At 43.6% G+C, this 19,144-nt stretch overlaps 1 protein-coding gene across 3 annotated transcripts in view; it reads right to left on the bottom strand.

Annotated features, from left to right (window-relative positions):
* LSAMP (limbic system associated membrane protein) overlaps positions 1–19,144 on the bottom strand; it is a 1,403,745-nt gene that overhangs the window by 222,717 nt on the left and 1,161,884 nt on the right. For all 3 annotated transcript variants that reach the window (XM_032776813.1, XM_032776812.2, XM_032776814.2), the window contains one exon: positions 16,639–16,871. In XM_032776813.1, coding sequence (XP_032632704.1) covers positions 16,639–16,871 — 233 coding nt within the window. The remainder of the gene's footprint in view (positions 1–16,638; positions 16,872–19,144) is intronic.

Genomic DNA, 19,144 nt, shown 5'->3' with positions numbered 1-19,144 from the left:
GCAGGTGGGGCACAAATGAGGGCCTTTAGGAATTCATGTCTGGATCTTTAATTTCCCCCTCCTCTCCTTTCCTCTGTGCATCTTACTTTGCCAGTTAGAGTCATCTTTTAATACATAGGTGGTTATGTCTGGTCCACAAGAAAGCCAAGGTCTCAATGTGAGGGGGAGTCATGGATATAGACAAGCTTTCCACCCAGCCCTCACTCTGCCAATGCACCTCAATCCTGGTGCGTAACACCCTCTAATAGTCCTGTTCTGGGCCCACATAACCTCCAATGCACCTGCTGTTACATTTGTGGACAGGGCCGGCTTTAGGCCGATTCCCCTGATTCTTTGGAATCAGAGCCTGTGCCTAAGAGGGCCCCGCGCCTTAGGCGCCTTTTTAACCTTTTTTTTTTTTTACATACCCTGTGGTGGCCCAAGTCTTCAGTGGCACTTTGACGGTGGGGGATCCTTCACTCACTCCGGGTCTTCGGCAGCGGGGGGTCCAGAGCGAGTGAAGGACCCCCCCGCTGCCGAAGTGCCACTGAAGACCTGGACCGCCACCGGGTATTTGAATTGGGCCCCGCAGTTCCTAAAGCCGGCCCTGGTTCTGGATGCCTCACACACAGCTACACCAACGTACATTCAGCCTGACTCACTGCACGCCTAGCTACTCAAGTGAAAACAAAGCCATTTGTCTTGTAACCCAAGAACTACTGGAACCAAGATTACCCAAAAGATGAAAGGCCATTATGTTAAAATCACTGCAGCCTGAGTCCTCTGTCTCCATGAATTCAAATATATTGTTTCCCTACTTTAATAAAGGCTGACACGTTGTCTGCACAGTACTGATATGGAGAGCTCAGAATGGAAAAAAAAAAGATAATAGCTTGCCCAAAGACTTCTTCCCCCCGCAAAAAAATAAATCTGGGTCATTTCAATTAAATCTCTCTCTTGCACGTGCATGCATATGGCATCTGCTGAGCAACATTCCATAGGTGCAGTTGTAGATCCATAAACCATTTCAAGGCCCCTTCTGTGATGTTGTGGATGTCATCCAATTCACCTTTGCACCCATGTTTGGGGCACTGTGTGTCATAGTGTGTTTGATGGTTTGGATGTTCTCACCGCAGTCACACTAAAGGGAGTCTCTGGTTTTCTTCTTGTGCATCAAGTGGCCACATCCTTCATGGTTTGGTCAGATGCGGTTCAGTGTGGTCCACGGAAACCAGGGCGGGGACAGCTTGTTGGGTCAATAAGAGTGTGCTTGTCTGGAACAGTAGATGAGGTCCAGATTCTTTGCCATTCCTTGGCTGGAAGCAGTCATATGTGGTCCCTAGTGGTTTTCACAATTTCAGACATTGTTGGGATATGTTATCCATAACCTGCCACATGGGAAGTTCTGGGTAGTCATCAGTGTGTTTAAGTTCTTGTGCAGTGGCTATATCTCACTAGTGAGCTGGAGGTTTGATGTTTGCTAATGCAGAAACTCACAGCAGAGGTGTTGATTTTAAAGTTCCTGTGATGATTTGAGTGGTCTGATTCAGCTGTCTAGCCACAAGTTGGGTATAGCAGCTTCTTTTCCATATCAATGCACAGCCCTCTGCACCTGAGTACAACAAGGCCAAGACCGAAGTTCGCATCACCCAGGCAGTTGATCCCCAGCTTGTTCCTGCTAACTTTTTAATACTGTTGATGTAAGTGTCATAGTATTCTTTCCCAAATCTGAACCTTAGCGTCCAGAAAATGAGATACTAGCATGAATCTTCTAACCTTAATTACCAGCTTAGATCCTGTAGTGCTCCACCAACCAGAAATTCCAGTGTCTGGTACACTCTGTCCCCCAAAAACCTTCCTTGGGGACCCCAAGACTCAGATTCCTTGAGTCTTACAACAAAGGGGAATAAACCGTTTCCCTCCCTAGGTTACCCTGGAAGATACTGTAATTCAAACTCCTTGAATCTAACACACAGAGGAATTCCCTCTTCTCCCCCACCAATTCCCTGGTGAGTACAGACTCAATCCGCTTGAGCCTTAACCAGGAAAAAAATCAAACAGGTCTTAAAAAGTAAACTTTTAATAAAAAGAAAGAAAAAAACATAAAAATTGTCTCTGTAATCAAGATGAAATATTACAGGGTCTATTAGCTTATAACAAATGGATAAACAGCCTTATCCAGGAAAAATACAATTTAAAATATTTCCAGCAAACGACACATTTGCACACAAACACAAAACCAAATAAAAAGACTATAACTGCCTTTTTACTTACTCACTATTCTGAATAGATAAGAGACTGTAGCAGGGAGATTGGCAGAAACATGGTTTCACCTCTAGTCCTGTCCAGGACCCAGAGAGAACAAAGCCAAACCCCAAAACCACAAACAAAGGCTTCCCTCCCTTGAGATTTGGACGTATCTTGTTCATGAATTGTACTCTGGTCAGGGGGTTTGTTACCCTTTCCAAGGTGAAGAGACATTACCCTAAGCCTATCGTTATGACACGCCCCAAATCAACAGACAAGTTGGGACCCTCACTTGGCAGTGATTCCTCCTAGAACTTTAAGAAATATAACAGATTAATAACAACACATGCACCTTTTACATATACTCTAAGAGTAAACTAAACAAGACTCTACATTTTAAGAACAATTTTTAAAAAAATAAACCAGTGGATTCCGGGAAAACTTCCAACACGGGAGATGCACAGCTAACTTTGTTAGAAAAGCTCCTGAAAATGTGTTGAATTTTAAATATAAATCGTTGGATGAGCTAAACTCCATACGAAGATTTTTTTGTTGTTCCGAACTTGGCAGTCATGGAAGCACTTTAGCCGCATGCAGGTCAGTTTGTAGGGCTGGAACCGCCGCCCAACAGCTCCAATCGCTCTTGGCTGCACGTGACCCTTCGTTAGATATGGGCCAGGTAGCGTTCAAAGAGACTAACGCAATCGGGCATAGTAGCAATTCGAATATATCAGCTGCTTTGACCAAGTGACGTTTGACACCGGCTCTCCAAGACAGTTTTGCTGTAAGTTTTCATTTTAGAGGCTTCTTTCTTGAGGTGGTCATGAAAGGTCAATGTGTGGTCAAGAATGACATTGAGATATGTTGGGTTTAAGTCATAATGCACCGTTTCACCATAAAATGTGACAGTGAGAGTGTTTCATGAAATTCTATTGTCAAGGTGGAAAGTAGGGACTACTGATTTGTTTGGATTTGGTCTCAGATGCCATTTCTGGGACAACTTCTCTATGATCTTAAGGTCAGATGTAAGGGTCACTTTAAGGTCCTTAAAGCTACGGGCCTGCATAGAGAGTGCCAAATCATCAGCATACACAAACTTCTGCTCTATTATTTCAGGCACATTGCTTGTGTATACACTGAAGAGTGTCGGAGCAAGTACAGAGCCTTATGGTAGCCCATTATTTAACGTATGTGGCTTTATGGTTTGACTTCCAAGGTATATGCACATCCTTTGGACATTAAGCATGTTCAGCAGCTGGAAATTCTGCATATAGGGGACCCCTTTGGCCAGTTTCTGTAGCAGACCATCCTTTCAGACTGTGTCATATGCTGCTGACAGATTGATGAAAGCAGTATTAGTTGTGAGTTTCAGTTGGAATCCAGCCTCAGTGTCTGTTGTGAGGGCTAGGACCCAGTTGCAGCAACTTCTGTGCAGTTGGAAAGCAGCTTGCTTGTTGGGTAGGCTGGTGTCCACAGTGGGTCCAAATCGATTCAGTAAAATATGCTGAGATACCTAGGGACTGCAAATCCTCTACAATACCATCACTGCTAAACTTTTGTAGACATCAAAACAGCTAGTGAACAACAGCATTGCGGACAAATCCAGCATCAACTTCGGCAAGTGATGTCCACATGTGCTCCATCTTCCCAATGGTCTGGACTGTTCACAAGTAAGGAGATCAATGTAGCCAAGAAACTGGGAAAAGCAGCAGGAAAAGATGGTATCTATCCTAAGTTCCTGTATAACCTGGATCCACTGACATGGAAATGAATGATGCAGCTTTTCACCAACATCCTGGAGACTGGTGAAATCATGCGGGGAGAAGCCAAGATCATTGCACTGCTAAAGCCTGGCAAACCTGCAGATCACCCTGCTCATTATAGGTCAATCCCCCTCTTGAATACCACTTACAAGATGATTTCAATTAAACTAAAAAGTGTCTCCAGAATCCAGTTCTTGGATCATGAAAAAGGGCTTTTCCTTTCTTAACCTCTTAATTTTCTCCTTTAAATATTAATGGCAACCTATAAAAGATAGAAATCATTTTTATGGTACGTCAAAAAGGCCTGTTTGTTTTTTTAAAGACTTTTCTTTTTCCCCCTTGCTTGTGTTTTTACATTAGAAATGGAGGTTTGGTCTAAGTTGATTTATTCCTGAAAGATTCCATGGATAGCTGGAGAACTGGTAGGATTTCATATCAACAATACCATGCAAGTGAAACCTGTGTTAAAGGCTCAGGAGCCCAGGCCCTTCAATTAAGGCTTTAGAGAGCACATAAGCCATGTAATCCGTGTCTATATCTTCCACAGAGTCCTTCAGCAAACATTCCTGACCTGATTTTTTTATTAAAAAAAACTATTTATTTTCAGTTTTTCATACTTCAATGAAACTTATAAAACAGTTACATTACATCTATCTTTTATTGCTGATATCTGAGTTTTGACAATCTGATCACATAGCTACTATTAGCAATTCTGGTTTTTGCATTTTCCAGAATAGCAGACTTTCTTTGTTTTCTCCTTGGGTACAATCCAGCTGCTGCTTTTGTGCCTCCAATCCATGCCTCTTTCCCCATCTTGTATTAGAAATGTACATTTTAACCTAATATTTAAAAAAAAAAACATACTTCAAAAGCCTTGGTTCTGTCTTGGGCAAGTGTTCCCTGTCAGAACACTCAATAAATGGAAGCCATTTGTCTAAGTATCTGTTCTTTTTTGTCTATTTTGTTGTGTGTACACTTGGTGAGTTCTTTTTTTCTCCTAACTTCCAAATCGACGACTTTATTAAGCTAAGCTGTTATTCTGTTATTTTGGAGGTTGTTTTCCCCTCAGCAATTCACCACTGACATTTTAGAAGCTATATAGGAAATACGATAAAAATCATTATTCCCTCAAAATGTCCTTTTATCTACTGGTAGGTCCAGAAGTGCTGCTAATGTGTGAGCACTCCTGAAGCTTACAAGATAAAGAAAAAGAGGATATCCCAAGAAGAACACCCCCCAAGCCTATTACTGAATACTATATTTTATTAATTATTATTAGTTGTAATATATAAATTATTATTATTATTATTGTAGCCTCTGCAAAAACATATACATAACAAAAAGATGGTCCCTGCTTCAATGAATTTAAAATCTAAATCTGAAATGAGAGGCAACAGGTGGATACAGACAGGCAAGTGGGAGAAGCACAAGAATCTGGGGGGAATATTAGGACCAGTGTGCCCAAACTGTTTCAGAATCATATGCTGAGACACCTGGGGGCTACAAATGATGAACACAATTTGTTGGGGAAGAGCCAACACAACTTTTGTAAAAGGAAATCATGCCTCACTAATCTACTAGAATTCTTTGAGGGGGTCAGCAAACATGTGGATAAGGAACAGGAGTATTTGTGGCACCTTAGAGACTAACAAATTTATCTGAGCATAAGCTTTCGTGGGCTACAGCCCACTTCATTGGATACATGCAGTGGAAAATCCAGTAGGAAGAGATATATTTACACAGAGAACATGAAACAATGTGTGTTACCATACACACTCTAAGGAGAGTGATCAGTTAAGGTGAGCTATTACCAGCAGGAGAGAAAAAAAAAACAAACAACTTTTTGTAGTGGTAATCAAATTGGTTCATTTGCAGCAGTTGATCAAGAAGTTGTGAGGAACAGTGTGTGGCGGGGAATAAACATGGGGAAATATTACACAAAGTAAAACTGACCCATCCACTCCCAGTATTTATTTAAGCCTAATTTAATGGCATCCATTTTGCAAATTAATTCCAATTCAGCAGACTCCCACTGGAGTCTGTTTTTGAAGTTTTTTTGTTATACTATTGCGACTTTCAGGTCTATAATCGAGTGACCAGAGAAATTGATGTGTTCTCCGACTGGTTTTTGAATGCTATAATTCTTGACATCTGATTTGTGTCCATTTATTCTTTTATGTAGAGACGGTCCGGTTTGCCAACGTACCTGGCAGAGGGACAATGCTGGCACATGATGGCAGACCATTTTGATTACCACTACAAAAAGTTTTTTTTTCTCTCTCCTGCTGGTAATAGCTCACCTTAACTGATCACTCTCATTAGAGTGTGTATGGTAACACCCATTGTTTCATTTCTCTGTGTGTGTGTGTATATCTTCCTACTGTACTTTTCACTGCCTGTATCCGATGAAGTGGGCTGTAGCCCACAAAAGCTTATGCTCAAATAAATTTGTTAGTCTCTAAGGTGCCACAAGTACTCCTGTTGTTTTTGCGGATACAGACTAACATGGCTGCTACTCTGAAACATGAGGATAAAGGTGATCCATTGGGTACAATGCACTTCCACTGTCAAAAAACCTTTCACAAGGTCCCTTATAAAAGGCTCTTATGCAAAGTAAGCTCTTATCCGATAAGAGGGAAAGTCCTCTCATGGATCACAAAAGAGAAAACAAAGAGTGGGAATAAATGATCAGTTTTCACAATGGAGAGAGGTAAATAGCAGTGTCCCCCAGGGATCTCTACTGGAACCACTGTTGTTCAACATATTTATAAATTATCTGGTAAAAGGGGTAAATAGTGAGGTTGCAAAGTTTGCAGATGATAGAAAATTATTTAAGATAGTTAAGTCCAAAGCAGACTGAAGAGCTACAAAGGACTATCATAAAACTAGGTGACTGGGCAACAAAATGGCACTTGAAATTCAGTGACGATAAATGCAAAGAGCATAATCCCAACTATACATACAAAATGATGGGTCTAAATTAGCTGTTACCATTCAAGAAAGATCTTGGAGTCATTGTTGATAGTTATCTGAAAGCATTGGCTCAATGTTCAGTGGCAGTCAAAAAAATGAACAGAATGTTAGGAACTATAGGTGGCACATGAATCGTCCATTTGGGGAAGCTTACACATGAGCCCTGGAAGCTCCCTAGAAGTGAGGAGTGGCCACCAGTGCCTGGGTCATGGCCCTGTCCTACTTTCTCCCCTGAGGCCCCACCTTTGCTCCACCTCTTCCTGCTACTGTTCTGCCTTCTCCCCCAAGACCCCCTCTGCTTGCTCCTTTCCCCCTCTTCCTCCAACCTCCACCCACTTGCTGCTTGCTTCTCTCTACCTCTTCCCCTGAGGTCCCCCCTACCCACCCACTCCTTTCTGCATCTTCCCCTGAGGCCTCCCAAGCCCGCTGGCTGCTCACTCCTGTCTGTCACTTCCCCCAAGGCCTGCCCATGGTGGAAAGACACGAGCAGCAGGCATGGGAAACCTCAGGGGAAGGGGGAGTGAGGGTGGGGCCTCAGGGGAAGAGGCTGAGCAGGGTGAGTCTTGGGGCAGAGCATGGGCAGGGCCACAGTCTGGGTGCCAGTGGCCCCCACATTTCTAGGGAGCTTCGCTTCTGGCACTCCAAAGGCAGCAGGCTGGCATGCTTCCAAGGGAGGTGATCTGTGCCACATCCATGGCATTTGCCCTCACACATGGCCAGGCTTTTTTGGGGAGGCTGAGCCTGCCCCAGCCTCCTATACACACCACTCATGTTAGGCACCATTAGGAAAGGGATAGATAATAAGACAAAAAATATCATAGTGACACTATCTAAATCCAGGGTATGCCCACACCTTCAATACTGTTCTGGTCACCCCATTGCAATATATGAAATGGAAAAGGTACAGAGAAGGGCATCAAAACGATTAGGGTATGGAACAGCTTTCACATGGGGGAGATTTAGAAGACTGGGACTGGTCAGTTTAGAAAAGAGGCAACTAAGGGGGGGGGATAAGATAGAGGTCTATAAAATCATGAATGGTGTGGAGAAAATGAATAAGGATGTGTTATTTACTCCTTCCATAACACAAGAACTGAGGGTCCTCCAATTAAATTAATCGGCAAGATTTTAAAACAAACAAAAGGAAGGACTTTTTCATACAAAACGCAGTCAACCTGTGGAACGTGTTGTCAGGGGATGTTGTGAAGATTGAAACTAAATCTGGATTAAAAAAAGAGAACAAACTTGATTAGATTTGTCCATCAATGGCTATTAGCCAAGATGGTCATGCTTGAATTTCCCTATGCCTCTGACTGACAGATGCTGGGACTGGATGACGGAATGGATCACTTGATAACTTGCCCTGTTCTGTTCCTTCCTTTTGAAGCATTTGGCATTGGCCACTGTCAGAAGACAGGATAGCAGGATAGTGGGCTAGATGGATCATTTGTCTGTCACAGTATGGCCGTTCTTCTGTTCCAGCATAGACCATGGATAGAGCACAAAAGAAAGGACACAGACACCATTTTCCCCAGTCTTCAGCCTACCTTTAAAGAGATATTGCCAGATTAAAAGTACTATTTTTTCCAAAACAGCTCATTTCTGTCCCTAATTCCACCTCAAAAACATTAAAATGGAAAGAATTTTAAAACTAAAATATACTTGTTTATACTTATAGGGTTGGAATTGAAGGGGGTGTTTTTTTGGCTGTGTTGGTAAGAACAGGCCATGGCTTTGGTTTACTTTGCAGTCAGTTTCTCGCTGCTTTTAGTTTCAGAAGTGAAATCCTGTCTCTACTGAAGTCAATGGCAAAACTCCCATTGACTTCAGTGTGGCCAGGATTTCACCCCAGGATGTCACTCTAGCAGAAGACTACAATGTACATAGACAGCACCACTGCAGGCCAGAAACATTGGCCCTGATCCAGTAGGCCCTATGGGCTTGGAACTACAAGTGACACCGACATGAATCTTTTGCATGGAGGGTTTCCAGGATTGAGTCCTCAGGCATCAGTGGAATACATCTATATTGATGTATTTTTATATTTTATATGTATATATACATACACACTCATACACACATATATACACACACAGACATATAAAATGTAGAAATACTTCATTTGGATTTATTAAAATCTTATTAGAACAAAACTGAAACTTGGACAAATTTGACCCAACAGTATTTTCTTTAAATAAAAGGAAGAAAACTGAAAGCCAGAAAATGGCATAGAAAGGCTGATATGACACCTAAAGATTCGGATGTGATTAGCTTTAGTATTCATCTGCACTGCTAGTGAAAACGCGGTTGATTCACAGGTTTCTAGGGGAGCATGTTATGTATCTTTTCTCACTATTTTGAAATAGAAATGATCCCTTCAAAAGGTTTGGGATTTTTTCTTGTTCATTTCCAGGTTTTCGAGCTGCTGGTTCATCATAGACAAGCTACTAATAGTGATCACAATAATCATTTGCATTTATACAAGCATTTATCCCCAAAGGATCCTAAAGGGCACAAGAATCGCATCCCTACTGTTGACAGGCAGCCACCTCCTGGTGCCGGGGCTGGGAGCCTGCAACTGTTGAATAGCACAAAGGAATGCTGCATAAAAGATTAATTTGGGAAGCGAAGGAGCGTATTCCTTGAAAAGCATAACTGTACCAAGAACCCAGGTCTGACTGCATGCAACAGGTGTGTGTAGTTTTGCTGTGCCCATACTGTCACTGATATTTCAGCATGTGAAAACCGGAGCAGGCTTTGGCCTCATTATTGTTATTTAATAGGTCTATGATGGTAGTGTGTAGGAGCCTCAGTCATGCACAAGGTGCTGTACACACATAAGACAGAAAGACACTCCCTCCCCAGATACAAGACAAAAGACAACAGGTGGAGACAGGGAGACAGATGGGAGAGAAACAGGAAACAATATGAGACAGTCATTAGTTGATGATCAGTATTTGTGGGGTTCAGATCTAGAATTGTAACCACTGACTGTGAACTAAACTCTCTCTATTGAAATCGGTGGAGTCATGCTGATTTACAGCAGCTTAGGATCTGACTAATAACACTCAAAGATCCCTGGGAAATGTTTCACATGTTTTATGTGAATTTTTCCAAAAATAGAGCAACCATTTAAAAAGAGGCCTAAATCATTATCATTATTTGTATTATTGCAGGACTTGGGAGCTGTAGTCATTGACCAGGACCCCAAAGCCATATTTGTGTCAGCCTGCGTCTGTAAAAGGAGCACTGAAATATCTCCAAGAAAACACCCTGTGGTGATCTGCATGCTAAGAAATGCCATGATCCGACATACATCACAGACCCCAAACTTACATTGCCTGGTAATAGATCAGTCAGTGCTGTCAGCCAAGCCCATAGTTAGGCAAACAAAAGCGGGGAGGCAGTAGGGTGCGGTGGGGAGGCAATACAAATGTTATATGTGGAGTACCAGGGACCTTCCCTGGCAAATTGTGAAATACCAGGTGCAACTTCCTGCCATTTATGAGCTCCAGGCAAAAACAAACACACAAAGCAAAAACTAGGAAGACTACCTCACTAGTACAGTGTGGTTGGACTTCTAAACTAATTTGCCAGTGAAAACTTACAGTCTAGTGAAACACCAACAACTGTGCAGCAAAAACCCTGGGCTCTCAAGCCTGGGATGATCCTCTTCCTTTTCAGTTCTATTCCTCCCCTTTCATATTGATCCTGTGTCCCCTAGCTCAGACTCAGTGCAAATTAATTCTGTGCATTCCCATCCCTCCCAGTATGCTAATTCTGCCTCTTCCCAGTCCCCCTTGTAAAATGATCTTCTCTCTCTCGTATCTTCACTCTTTGCATCTGTCACCAAATCCTTTGTCACTATCCCTCTGGAGTCTGTGTCAAGAAAAAGTTATTTGTGCTAGTTCTTACCTAATGCAGACTCTCTGATTAAGAATTTCCCTGCTTTAATGCTCAGAAAACTCCCTCCAAAATCAAGAGCAAAGTCTGAGCCCATAAAAGTGGGAGTAGATTGATGTCCTAGAAGGCGGCGCCAGTGATCATGGATCCTTATTGTTTGGTTAGTGAAGAAAATAGAGCATTAAGCCTCTTCAAACTGCTCTGCCATCGCCATTCCCCTGCCATGCAATGCACTCAGTCAGGGATGACACAAGTAAACTGAGATCAGAATTCCCATATTGGAGGTACTGATGACATCACAGATCAATCAAGCTTTATCCTCATGGTGTCCTATTATAGCAACAAATATTTGAATTTTCACAGCATCCTATTTGAAGGAGCAGCTCAAGGTGCTTTACAATAAAATTAAAGAGAAAAGTGCAAAAAGGGTCCAGATGTGAAATGGAGCCAGACTCTAACACACTAGTTTGAGCCTGAGGTCAGTAGCACTCAGATGTTGGTACTATCTGATGGCAGTTTGGAAGATCATGTATAAATAGAATTAACAGGTCTCAGTCCAGTTCCACTTGGTGAAGTTTTCACAGCACATAAATCACCATCACAATTGGCCCTAAATGCCCTCCTATCACTAGACTCAGCAGAATTCCACTATCACCCCAAGAGGCAGGTCCCTTTGGGTCAAGGTTGAAGTCCATTGGCAGAGCAATGTGTACACATGGGGTGGCCACACCTGCCGCTGTGTGTTCTGTGGATAAATAAAGGGTTTCACTCTCCAGTGCTTTCAGTGCTGCACCATTCACCAGCACAAACACACTTAAAATAAGGGGCACACAGCTAATCCACCAAATAAAATTATTAATAAATTTAAACGGGTTAAAATCCAGTGAAAACAAATACATCTTCATTCCATCCTGAAACAATGAAGGATCACTCTGGATTCTAAAGGCAAAAAGTTCCATAAGGTCTAAGCAATACATAATGGCAAAAAGGTTTATCTGACAGTATTTGTCACACACAAAAGCCAATCAGAGTTTTCATGAATAAGAACTGTAGGATTTGGCCTGCAGTTGCTATGTGTTCTCTGTTTGTGATCATGTCTCTCTCTAAAGGCTGGTGCCAACAATTACAACAACCAGCTATCTACTCAGAGCTGAAGGAATTATTAAACAGTAATGAATTAAATACATTATACAGTAATAAATCACAAGAACCAGCTGGTATCCACCAAGAGTTCTGAAGGAACTCAAATATGAAATTGCAGAAATATTAACTGTGGTATTTAATCTACCATTTAAATCAGCTTCTGTCCCAGACAAGGAGGATGGCTAATGTGATGCCAATTTTTTTTAAAGGCTCCAGAGGCAATCCCAGCAATTACAGACTCATAGAGCCTAACTTCAGTACTAGGCAAATTGGTTGAAACTATAGTAAAGAACAGAATCATCAGACACATAGATGAACATGATTTGTTGGGGAACAGTCAACACAGCTTTTGTAAAGGAAAATCATGCCTCACTAATCTATTAGAATTCTCTGCGGGGGAATCAACAAATATGTGGGCAAGGGTAATCCAGTGGATATACTGTACTTGGACTTTCAGAAAACTTTTGACAAGGTCCCTCATCAAAGGCTCTTATGCAAAGTAAGATGTTATGGGATAAGAGGGAAGGTTCTCTCATGGATCACAAAAGAGAAAACAGAGTGGAAATAAATGATCAGTTTTCAGAATGGATATTGGTAAATAGCAGTGCCTCCAAGGATCTGTACTGGGACCAGTGCTGTTCCACATGTTCATAAATTATCTGGTAAAAGGGGTAAACAGTGAGGTGGCAAAGTTTGCAGAGGAGACAAAATTACTCAAGTTAGTTAAGTGCAAACCAGTCTGCGAAGAGTTACAAAGGATTATCATAAAACTAGGTGACTGGGCAACAAAATGGCAGCTGAAATTCAGTGTTGATTAATGCAAAGTAATGCACACTGGAAAATATAATCCCAACTATATATACAAAATGATGGGGGCTAAATTAGCTGTTACCATTCAAGAAAGATCTTGGAGTCATCGTGGATAGTTCTCTGAAAACATAGGCTCAAAGTACAGTTGCAGTAAAAAAATGTTAACAGAATGTTTTGAACCATTAGGAAAGGGATAGATAATAAAACAGAAAATATCATAATGCCATAATATAAATCCAGTGTATGCTCATACCTTGAATATTGCATGCAGTTCTGGTCACCCCATAAGAAAATATATTTATATATATATATCCACACACACTGGAAAAGTGGGCTAAGAGGGGATATGGTAAGAGGTCTATAAAATCTTGAATGATGTGGAGAAAGTAAATAAGGAAATGTTATTTACTCCTTCATATAACACAAGAACTTGGGTTCAACCAATGAAATTAATAGACAACAGGTTTAAAACAAACAAAAGGGGGTACATCTTCACACAATGTACAGTCAATCTGTGGAACGTGTTGCCAGGGGAGGTTGTGAAGACCAAAATTAAAACAGGGTGCATAAAAGAACTAGATAAGTTCATGAAGGATAGGTCCATCAATGGCTATTAGCCAGGATGGTCAGGGATACAACACCATGCTCTAAGTGTCTGTAACTTCTGTTTTCCAGATGCTGGGTATGGACAATGGAATGGATCACTCAATAATTGCCTGTTTTGTTCATTCTCTTTGAAGCACCTAGCATGGGCCACTGTCAGAAGACAGGATACTGGGCTAGATGGACTATTGGTCTGACCCAGTATGAACATGAGGTACATACGAGTCCTGTGGCATCTTATAGACTAACAGAAGTATTGGATTGTATGTATGTTCTTATGTACCTCAAGTCACAGTTGCTTGCATTTTTAGGGCTGAAGGTCTTAAGTTTGATTCCTACTAATGAACGTAATGTCTCTGTGTATGCAAGCCTGGTGCAACAAATAAGGGTTATGGAAATGTCTCCATTAACATAATGACAGAATGAGGATTGTAGAATTTAGCCCTAAAAGAGCAACAATCCAAGATGACATTCTGAACTGTGCAGTCACTATCTCTGAGACAAGGTGGGTGAGGTAATATCTTTTATTGGACCAACTTCTCTTGGTGTGAGAAAGAAATTGATCCAATAAAAGATAATTACCTCACTCACTTTATATTGCTAATATCCTGGGACTGACATGGCTACAAGACACTGCATACTGTCTCTAAGAGGTAACTTCTCTTTACGTTGTGCCTTCCATGTCAACAGAAATGTCTTAAATAAGAGATACAAAGTGCAGCTGATCTGAGACAGTGTAAAGTGTTTCAAATAGGCTGATGACACTCACTTCTCTTTCTCCACTGGGCCTGGATGAGACAGAGTTGTTGAGGCTCAGATCAGATGAGCTAGAGACAATATGGGTAGGCTGGAAGAAGGAGATAGAGGACATAGCAAGGATTATATTGGCCCATCTGATTGTCAGTGTGCGCCTACTGTTTGTCAGCAGAGTTGGCAGATCAAGTGGTGGAGGTGTCAAAAGATCCAAGTGCTATAAGATATTTGCGTGGCAGCAGTGCCTAGAAGAGCTTCCTCCCACCCACATCTCTCATCTCCATCTGGCCAACAGGTCATGACCCTTTCTCAGAGATACTTCAGACCTCTCTACCCTCATCCCTTTGTCACCCCAATAGTAGACTATTGTAGTATGTTCTGGAAACAAAAGCCAGTATGGCAGGCATCTGATTAAGCACTCTGTCATGCCATGATCTGTGCTGGCTGTTTAAGGAATGTGTCAGATGCTCTGAGATCAGTGCTGGCTGACTGAGTGGCATTGGTTCTAAGTTATGAAACTCTAAATGACTTGGGACCTGCCTACCTGAAGCTACCTCTCTCTCCATGACACACTGCTGCAGCTTGGGTCAGCAGAGGAGCAAATAAACCCTATTATTCCCCTAGATGGTCCAGGAAAGGGCTGGACATTGCAGAACACATGGTTCTGGGAAAATTCAGGACTGGGGATTGTTGGGGTCATCTTGCAGATGTAACTCAGGCTGGTGGAGGCCAGAGTGCGGCTGGGGTGTAACAAGCCAGCTGCTGGAATCAAAATGCTGAACCAGAGCTGCAAAGCGCACAGACACTCAGGATATGGCATGCTTGTCTGCTGGCTACTGATGTCCGGGCTGTGAGCCACAACAGCAGAGCATTTAAGGCACCCAAGGTTACACAGCTGGTATGACACAATGCCTCAATGGTCTCGATTGCACCACAGTATGTGACACACATCATGAGACTTGTGATCAAACTGCAAGAGTTGCCAATAATAAACATGCATGGCTGCATTGTCAACTTGTACCAGGCCTGAATCATGCATTTAGGTGGCATTAGAACTGAGCACAGACAAACTCAAGAGGAAACAGGGTTCTGGATCTCAACTTTGTTCTATGCACCCATCTCTGATCAAAATTAAAAATACATGTTCCTGGCTCTAACGTTCATTTGTGCCTGTATTTTTCTTGATAAGTAAATGGAAATTGCTTGTTATTTGATTTCATCAGCAAGCATAATAATAAAAATACCCTACAGCTGGTTAGTTTTGCCCTACCCCAGCAGTTACAGAGAGTGATGATCTAGGCTACATCTTGAATTTGCAACTTGCACTTTGTACACACTGTCTTCCAATAAACAGTTACAAAAGTCTTGAAACCCTGTGTGTGTGTGCGCGCGCGCGCCTGCACATCACAAACTATTTGACTCACACAATTCACCTGCAGAATATCACCTATGAATACACATACAAACCATAGAACACGTACCTGTAGTGTATGTCCTCATTAGCACTGCATCTGCCAAGTACCACTACAGAAAGAGAGGCTGGAGCTTTTCAGAAACTTCTTGTTTTGACTCAAAAAAAAAAAAAATCCACAGCCTTTTGGGTTACTAGTAAATTTGAAGAAATAACCACCTGCAGTCTGAATGATAATACAAAATCTGAACATGTCTGTAATATGTAATTAAGCCATGCCCAACCGTATATATATTTAAGAGAATTTATATGTATGTGTAATATCGATTTGGGAAGCTAGGGTTCTAGTTCTTTGTGACCCTTACATGGAGAATTAGTAGACTGGAAGCTGAGAAACAGAAGTGAGAAGAGGTGGCCTTCAGGTGGATTGGCAGTCACATCAGACAGCATGTTTCACAGGGGCTGTGACTCTGGAAGGTGTGTCCACTATCAAGAGGAGACATCCAGCCACAACCCTCTAAAGGTCAATCCCCAAAGTACAAGGCATTGATCAAAACACAAATTCTCCACCCTTGTGCAGAGTGGAATGGAAAGGGGAAGGCAGGAGAGAGTGAGGGACAAGAGATGGAAGTGACATGGGGAAGGCAAAGTGATGAAGATGACCTGTGGAAAGAGGCGGAGAAGAGATGAGGCAGCCAGTATGTTGTCTCTCTGGCGAGTGGTATAAAAACAAACGTATTTGTCTCGGTGTCAGTAAAGCCAGGGCCAGCCCTAGAGTGCAGTGGAACTGCTCTAGTGTCGTCAGCATTCTCTGCTGTGTCAAACCTTTGTAAGCAAGGCAGCGTAAGGTCACGTGTATCACAGTGGAAGATGACACTAGAGATGTGGTGTGAACTAAAGGAATTGCCCACGCACAGCCTATATTGCTTGTTCCACAGTTTACTGGGTCAATGGTGTCCGTACACTCTCCTCCAGTTATTTACAACACAGATTCCCCAGAAAGAAATGACCCGCACCTCCACTCTTTGCCCACTCCCAGTTCTTGTTTCTTACCTTGCACAATCAAATAAACCTGGGAAGCCCTGGGATGATGCTGTGTCTGCACTGAGCATGTATAGGACCCCTCATCATAGACATCCACTTTCTGGATTCGGAGGCTGTATTCCAGAGGGGTTCGTTTTTCCAGTTCTACCCGAGGGTCCAGGGACCACTTATCCTGTCCAGCAAAAATGATGCCAGAACGGTTTAACCAGGCCACTTTGGAGCTTCGGTCTTCTACATAACATCTGTGGAGGGTGAGAACAGAGATTGGGGTATCAGCTCAGACTCCACTTTGGCTCCTACCTTTTTCCGGCATTCCATGGGATTCTGCAACATGCTCCAGGCCTGCCAACAGCCACACATCATCAGCATTGACACCACTTATTACATCAACCACATTACTAAAGTGTTTTACAAATATGAAATGATCAGGGCAGCCCAAAGGAGATGTGAGGAGGCATGAGTTGCCTTGGCTCTGCTATCTCTCTCCCTTCATAGGGACTTTTCACATGCCAAGGGGCATTCTGAGGGCTCTAGGGCTTACATCCTGACCTCCAGCTTCCCTTTGACCCTGTCAATGGTATAGGGCAGTGTAGCAGGGTGGTCACCCTCTCCTGCCTGGAAGGGCTTAAAGCAGCCCTTCAAGAGAGCTGTGGCAGGAGAAAGCTGGGCTGATTGGGGGAAAACAGCCTCAGCTGTTGCCATGCCCTAAACAGACCCAGCTGGCCCTATAAAGGCCAGGGAAGCCAGGACCAAATACTCTCTCTCTGACTTTAGAGGGAGAAGGGCCTGGCTGCTAGGGAGCACACCTGGGTGCCCAAGGTGGAGCAGGGCTGGGGGAAGGTGAGAGGAGCTGGGGAGCTCTGGCCTGGAAACCCCACAGACTGCAGGCCTAGGGTAAGGCCAGCTGGGTACTGGGGTTGCAAAGGCGCAGCCCACGGGTAGGCAGAGGCAGCAGGTCCAAACCCCATTGCCTGTGATGAGTGGCTGATATACTGCAGTCTGCCCTAGTGAACAGGGGCTAAGTGATGACTGGCAGTAGCCAAGACTGAGACAAAGTGGGGATAGTGAGTGGGGGTTCCCCTGGGTGGGGAGACCCAGAGTGTGGGGGTACTGCCAGGGGGGCAGCAACCTGCAGAAAGGGGCACTGAGGTCCTGGGAGGGACAGCCAGAGTGAGGTAAAGTGGGTGCCTGCAGGGGGTGCTCCAGGATGCTAGAAGAGCTAATTCCCATGGATGACCAGCAGGAGGCGCCGCAGGGCTGAGTCCACTCCCTTACAGGCAGACAAAGATGAAGATTTTTGAGCTCTCTTTCACATGGGCCCCCTCCCCTCAATGACTGAGTACACAAAAAACTCAATATTCCCAGCCTCCTGCCAGCCTGGGGGTGGTGATAGGTCAGAAACGAGAATTGGGTTTGTTGTGTAGAGAACAGCTGCTGCATCATGTGATCTACATCCTCCATCTCCCAACTTTTGTGCCTCCAGTGTTGTATTCTGCTCCCTCACACCACCCTGATGGAAAGGCTTTGTGGAAAACTAGATGTCCTCGTCTTGCAGCTATATATGCCATGGATGTGTGCATGTGTGCTACACCAATGATAGAGCCTGCAGGGACGTCACTGTCACACCCTTCCACCCCCCATGATAATTGCTGTGTGTCCTTATAATGCCACACAGCATGGAAGGGTGGAGGGCAGGGGGGTATGGTACACAGAGGAGCGACAGTATTGGTTTACCACCCATCATGGCCCTAGTCCCAGCTGCCAATAGCAGCAGGGGCTGGAGGCAGGAGGATGGGTTGACAGCCCTTGCTGCTACATTACAGTGATTTAATTATTTTACAGATGGTAGAGGAGCCATCACAGTCAAACCCAGCTTTAGCTGAGGTAGTGGCTCTGTACAAATATCCATCTCAAGCCTCTGAGCACCGACCATAGGAAAGAGACAGACGGGGCATGTATTGATGAGACTGAACTCCCCCATTCCTTCCTCGCAGGGGTCCCCTCCAGGGCAGGGCTGAGTAGTGGTGATGGAACAAGTTTTATAGAGGAGGTGCTACAAGCCAGTGGTTCCCAAATGTTTTACCTTGCACCTCCCCTTACCCCTGTGGTCCTCCCAACCCCCAGAGCTGGCTCAAGGATGGAGGTGGGAGGCAGACAGGAGTAAGGGGGCTAAGGGTGAGACCATAGCTGGGGGCGGGAGTAAAGCCCCAGGTGCAGGTCTTGCAGCCGGAACCCCACATACAGGGCCAAGAACAGGGCCCTGAGTGTGGGGCCAAGAATAGAGCCCCAGGTGTGGGTCCTGCAGCCGGGGCCTCGCGTGCGGGTCCAGGACTGAGCTACCACTTCAGGTTTTGAGAGGAAAAGTCCTCTTTCCAAAATTACCAGACGACTTGCATGTCAGAGGGAGCAGGTTTATAGCTCTAAGACACTTCCACTTTCCATGTACGTGGCAAATAAAGCTCTTAAAGAACAACAAATAGTGAAAGGACAGTCGAGGCCCCTCCATCTAGACCCT

Source organism: Chelonoidis abingdonii, chromosome 1 (assembly GCF_003597395.2).
Source record: "Chelonoidis abingdonii isolate Lonesome George chromosome 1, CheloAbing_2.0, whole genome shotgun sequence".
NCBI lineage: Eukaryota > Metazoa > Chordata > Testudines > Testudinidae > Chelonoidis > Chelonoidis abingdonii.
The sequence above is the reverse complement of the archived record's forward strand: the minus strand, read 5'-3'. Positions and strand labels throughout refer to the sequence as shown.